The sequence below is a fragment of the Pteropus medius genome, unplaced genomic scaffold (genome assembly GCF_902729225.1).
Source record: "Pteropus medius unplaced genomic scaffold, Ma_sr-lr_union100, whole genome shotgun sequence".
Lineage (NCBI taxonomy): Eukaryota > Metazoa > Chordata > Mammalia > Chiroptera > Pteropodidae > Pteropus > Pteropus medius.
The window spans coordinates 134446-140231 of NW_024343732.1; the positions used below are offsets into that span (position 1 = coordinate 134446).

At 42.3% G+C, this 5786-nt stretch overlaps 1 protein-coding gene across 1 annotated transcript in view; it reads right to left on the bottom strand.

Moving 5' to 3' along the window:
• Positions 1-461: 461 nt before the first annotated feature.
• Positions 462-5786, bottom strand: part of LOC120606458 (olfactory receptor 10T2-like) — a 10897-nt gene continuing 5572 nt past the window's right edge. The window contains exon 2 of the mRNA XM_039867641.1: positions 462-1469. Coding sequence (XP_039723575.1) covers positions 462-1469 — 1008 coding nt within the window. The remainder of the gene's footprint in view (positions 1470-5786) is intronic.

A 5786-nucleotide genomic window follows, 5' to 3' on the forward strand; every position in this document is an offset into this window, starting at 1 on the left:
GGATTCTGACAGGAAAAATAAACAAAGGCAGCCTTGGGTTGGTGACAAACAGCCTGGTGATGCCCCACCCCCCCCAAAAAAAAAAAAGTGGAAAAAGTTCTGAATGACACAAAATAAAAAGGTGCTGGACCCAGTACCAATACCCACTCACTGCTGACTAAAATACTACTCTCCACTGACTGTTAAGGTTGGGCAGGGTGAGAGGCGTCCCCCACTGGTGACTAGCCTGCACTGCAGACCGCGTTGCATCCCACCCTGCAAAGTCAAGGTAGGTAATCAAGACAAAAGGAAAAGGCAGCCTTTATGGAGTTCATGGCAGGTATCAGGCATTGTTTGTTAACTGCCTTATTAAACAGGCTGTTTTATTTAAGGTTCTGGGAGTGGCCCCTGTTTTCCAGCTGGGGAAACTGAATGTCAGGCGGGGCACACGATCACGGAAAAGCCAGCACAGGAATGTAGAGCTAGTGTTTATTTAAAAACCGGCAGCTTCGCGCCAGGGTCCTTCTGAGAGCCACCCTCACCTCCCTGTTGCGCAGAGTGTACACCACGGGGTTTAGCAGCGGCGTCACCAACGTGTAGAAGACAGCCACCAGGCGGTCCTCGTCAGGGTTCCCTCCAGACCGGGGCCTCAGGTAGATGATGGAGGCGCAGCCAAAATGCACAATGACCACGGTGAGGTGGGCCGCGCAAGTGGAAAAGGCCTTGCGCCGGCCAGCTGCCGAAGGGATCTTCAGGATGGCAGCCACGATGAAGGCATAGGAGAGGAGGATGAGGAGAAAGGAGACCAGTACCACGAGGATGCTCAGGAAGAAAATGACCAGAGCTTTGTCAGCACTCTCAGAGCAGCTGAGCTTCAGGACCGGGGCGATGTCGCAGAAGAAGTGCTCTACACGGTCTCTGCCGCAGAAGGCGGAGGAGAATATCATGGTGGTCTCTATCACAGCCACCGAGAACCCGGAACAGAACACTAGGGCCCCCAGGCAGAAGCAGACTGTAGGTCTCATGATAACCAAGTATCGCAGCGGGTAGCAGATAGCTACATACCGGTCGTAGCCCATCAGGGTTAGGAGGAAGCAGTGGCTGCAACCTAAGCCCAAGAAAAAGAACATCTGAGCCCGACAGCCAGCAATGGAGATGGCCTGGCTCTCCATGAGCAGATGAGCCAGCATATTGGGGATGGTGACCAGTGTGTAGCAGGTCTCCGAGAGGGACAGCGCAGCCAGGAAGCAGTACATGGGCGTGTGAAGGGTCCGATCTACATGGATGATGGTGATGATGGTGACGTTACCACTGAGGGTGACCAGGTACGTGAGGAAGAAAAGCGTGAAGAGGGTGGTCCTCAGGTCTGGCAGGTTAGAGAAACCCACCAGCACAAACTCTGTCACCAGCCGGGTGTCATTTTCCCATTGCTTTTCAGGAGTCTGAGAGGAAAGAACAGAGTAAATGCAATAGAACAAGTTACAAGGTGTCTGCTATGCAGCAAGGACCTGTGCAGTAAGAGAATCATCCTCGTTTTATAAAAAAGAAGAGAGACTCAGAAATGATGTCACTTGTTTTCCTAATGTCACCCAGCTAGTGTCTCTGCAATAAGTAAAAAGAACCTAAGTGCCTGTCAACAGATGAGTGTACAAAGGAAATGTGGTGATATATACAGTGGAATATTATTCAGCCATGAGAGAGAATGAAATCCTGCCATTTTTGACAACGTGGATGAAACTTGAGGGCATTATGCTAAGTGAAATAAGTCAGACAGAGAAAGACAAATACAGTAAGACCTCACTTATATGTGGATTCTAAAAGAGCCAAACATAAAAACAGAGTAAAATGATGGTTACCAGGGGCGGGAGGGTGGGGAAAGAAGAGAGATGTTCAAGGATACAAACTTGCAACTGGTAGAAAAATAAGTCCTAGGGATCTAATGCACAGTAGAGTGAATGCAGACAACAATATCATATTGTAATCATCAAACTTGCTAAAAGACTACATCTAAATTATTCCCACCACAAAAAAGAAATGATAATTCTGCAATCTGACAGAGGTGCTAATTATTGCTATGATGGCAATCATGTTACGACATATAAATGTATCAAATTAACATGTTGTACCCCTTAAACTTACACAATGTTATATGTCAAATACATTTCAATTTAAAAAAAAAAGAGAAAAGAAAATCACAGGAACCTCCAAGGAATAATAACTATATTTGGGGTAGGGAGAGATGGTAAGAACATCAGGGCCTCAGGTTACATCCCGCAGAAACAGATTCTGAGGCAAAGATTCAAGAGCAAATAGTTTATCTGGGATGTCATCCCCCCAAACCTGAGATGGGGGTGGGAGAAGAAGACAGACAACAAGGGAATCACCATTGTGAGAAACTAGAATTTAATCCCACCTGGGGAACCCTGAGGGACAGTGAGGAATTCAGTGTGTTTTTCCATCAACCCTTGTTTATCAGTGCTTGAGAGTTTCTACCAGGAAACATTAAATTTGACACAGGTACAAGGAATTCAAGGTCTGGCTGATGAGAAAGGGGATGTGGACCAGGAATTTACGATGTCTGCCACAGTCCAAATACCCAAGAAAGGCAAAGCTTGTAACATAGTCATTATCTAAATTTATGTAAATTTTATAAAAATTTAAAATTTTTGTATTTTAGGACTGCATTGGTGTGAAGATGAATATAATCTTCAATCCTAAAAGTTCATTTATTTCTTCTGATCTTAAAAGAAACTTGAACAACTTCGTGGACCCTAAGCACTGTGTTCATCAAATGGAAAGTAACTCTGAAATGATTGACCATTATTAATTCAAATGATGAGACTGCAGCAAGAATCCTGGATTGGCGATCATTTTATCATTTTATAATCAATTATTCTATCTCAAAAAAAATATATTGGAATGTTTTTTGAGAGTATTTTACTCATTTGGAACATAGGACTCTGTTTTAAAGAAAATGGTCCTAATGCAATCTTTCCCTGCTTACCAAGAGTTATTTGATTTAGAAGTAAACATACTTTACTGTTAAAGTGTACAGACGAAACTTATTGTATTTAATTAACCAATGTGATCCTAAAAATAAATTTAAAAAATAATAATAAAAATAAATTAAAAAAAAAAAAAAAGAAGTAAACATACATGGCTCAGCCCCAAGATCCTCAAATAGCGACTCAAGGAGAAGGTGGAGTTGGTGGGAAGTCCTGATTTATGCGCCATCTAGTGGGTAATCTGCAAGCCAGTGACTCTTATAAAAAGGGCAAAAAATAAATAAATAGCTGTGCCCCTGAAAATACTTATCCACGGCAATAGGACCAGAGAAATTGAGAATGCTCATTTAAATGTTTTGGAAGTTTCCTAAAATTTTAGTTCTCGAAAAATAAGTCTTAGATTTTAGTTCTGAAGATATACAGAGAAAAACAACAAAAAAGTGCTTTGTAGAGTCTAGAGACATTACGGTTATAAAGATAAGACAAGTCAGGACCAACAAAAAACTTAATAGAAGCAAACAGGAAATGAGGGAGGGATGCCCACTTTTTTCATGAAGAAAGAAAACCAGTAAGCAGGAAGCAGGCAGCCCTGTTGATTAAGTACAGGGATGCATACTTCCGTCCAGGGCCGGATGTAAACGTTTTAGGCTTCATCGTCTGTACAATCTTTGTTGAGATTGCTCATTTCTGCCGCTCTAGTGTGAAAACGGCCATAGACAATGTATAAATGAGTGGGCATGGCTGTGTTTCAATTAAACTTTATTTACAAAAACAGATAGGGAGCCGGATTTGGCCTTCAGACTGTCGTTCGCCAACCCCTAATCTAACACAAGTAAAACTAAAAGAATATTCAACTTAGGGAAACTCCAGTGAGGTCCTCTGAGGAATTCATACTATGAAAAAAGCAAATCCTGATTTGAAGTCTTCAGAAACCAAAGCATAACAAAAGTCCGAAACCAAGAATCTCTGACTCTGCTTAAGAAATCTAGATCAAGAAACAGCACACTGGGCAAAGATGCACAGAATGTGTCTGAGAGAGGGCCTTTTACTGAAAATGAAACGTCAGAGCCCTTATAGAGAGAGAATGGTAGAAACCAACTACCTATGAGACCGCGTGGAGAAAAAAAGTATTTGGATCTGGCTATTTAAAAATAGAATTTCTGAATATCACGAAACATTGTTAAATTAAAACAAACTTATAGGCAAACACAAACTTGAAAAGGCTGTGATCTTAAAACAATGTTTAGCTCTTACAGATGATTAAGAAGAAAATGAAAACTTCCAGTTACAAAATAAATCAGTCTTGGGGATATAATGTACAGCATGGCAACTATAGTTAATAATACTGTATTGTATATTTTAAAGTTACTAAGAGAGTAGATCTTAAAAGTTTTCCTTACAAGAAAAAGAATGTGTAACTGTGCGTTGATGAATGTGAACTAGACATTGTGGAGATTGTTTTGCAATACATACACATATCAAATCTTTATGATACATGTCAATTAGACCTTAATTAAAAAAAAAAAAAAGAAGAAAACGAACACCAGGCCCATCCCCCAACACTTGTGGAGTTCAAATGAAGGTTTACATACTATACAACTGAATATTTAAAGTTAAAATTAACAAACAGTTGAATGAAATATGGTCTAACTCCCCACATTAAGAAATATACCTTAATAATGACCTGGAAATGACCTCCAGGAATAAGTAAGCCCTTCCTGGGCATCTTAAAGAGGGAAATTGTAAAGAAAACCCCTCGATAAGCTCTCGGTATAGGAGTCTCTTCTACTGCAATTATCCAGCCTCTACTTGCATGCCTCCAGTGACAGGGAGGTCACTCCTGGACAAAAATCCCCATAGAGCAGAAATTCTGTGCTCAAAATAGTCCTTCAGTGACCTGCAGGACAACAAATTTGAGCTCTGGTATCAGACAGACCTGGATTTGAATGTCGGTGCCTTCACTTACTAGGGGCAGTATGACTGTGGGCAGCTGGTTTTGCCCCTCTGAGCCTCGTCTGTGAAAATGGAGATTGATCCCGTGAGCTCACAAGTAACAGTCAGTAAGATTCCCTGAACACTGTTGTGAACCCTTTGGTCTCAGATTCCTTGCAAGGAGAGACAGGATTGTTATCCTTGGCTTTGCACCACTGGGGAAGCAGGGCGCAGACGGGATAATTGTTCACATTCTTACTCTCAGGGTACCAGGATTCAAAGCCAGGGGTCTGTCTCTGGAGGCTGTGCTTTAAGGGCTGCAAGTTTGCAGGGTCCACTTTCATCTTACATATATTCACTGAGCATCTGTTTAGTGCTGGGTGCTGCTCTGGGCGCTGAGAACACAGCAGGGAACTAACTACACAGGCAGAGATCCAGCCTGGGAGGAGCAGAAAGTTCAGGGAAGTGAATCGGGCAATAAGCAACGAATGTGATAACTAAATAAGTGAGACTGTCTATTGGAAGGTAAGTGCTACAGAAAAAGAAAAAGCAGAGTACTTGAAGGGTAACTCAGGGGTCTGAGGAGGGTTGCAGTTTTATATAGCATGGTCAGTAAAGGGTTGTTTAACATTCAGTTAACTCTGAAATTTCTTGTTTACCCTCCCTCATTTTCAGATCTCACTTCTAGGGCTGGAGATGGGCCAAGGTGGCTTCTCCAGCCAGGGAAAGTCCCCAAATTCACACTTGAGAGAAATTAACAAATTAGTCAAGAGGATACTTAGCGGGGAGGGGGGTCCTGGTAGAGGCAACAGCCAGTTCAAAAGCCCTGGAGGAGAAACAGCAACAGGCAGCAGCAGGGAGGAGGGGGGG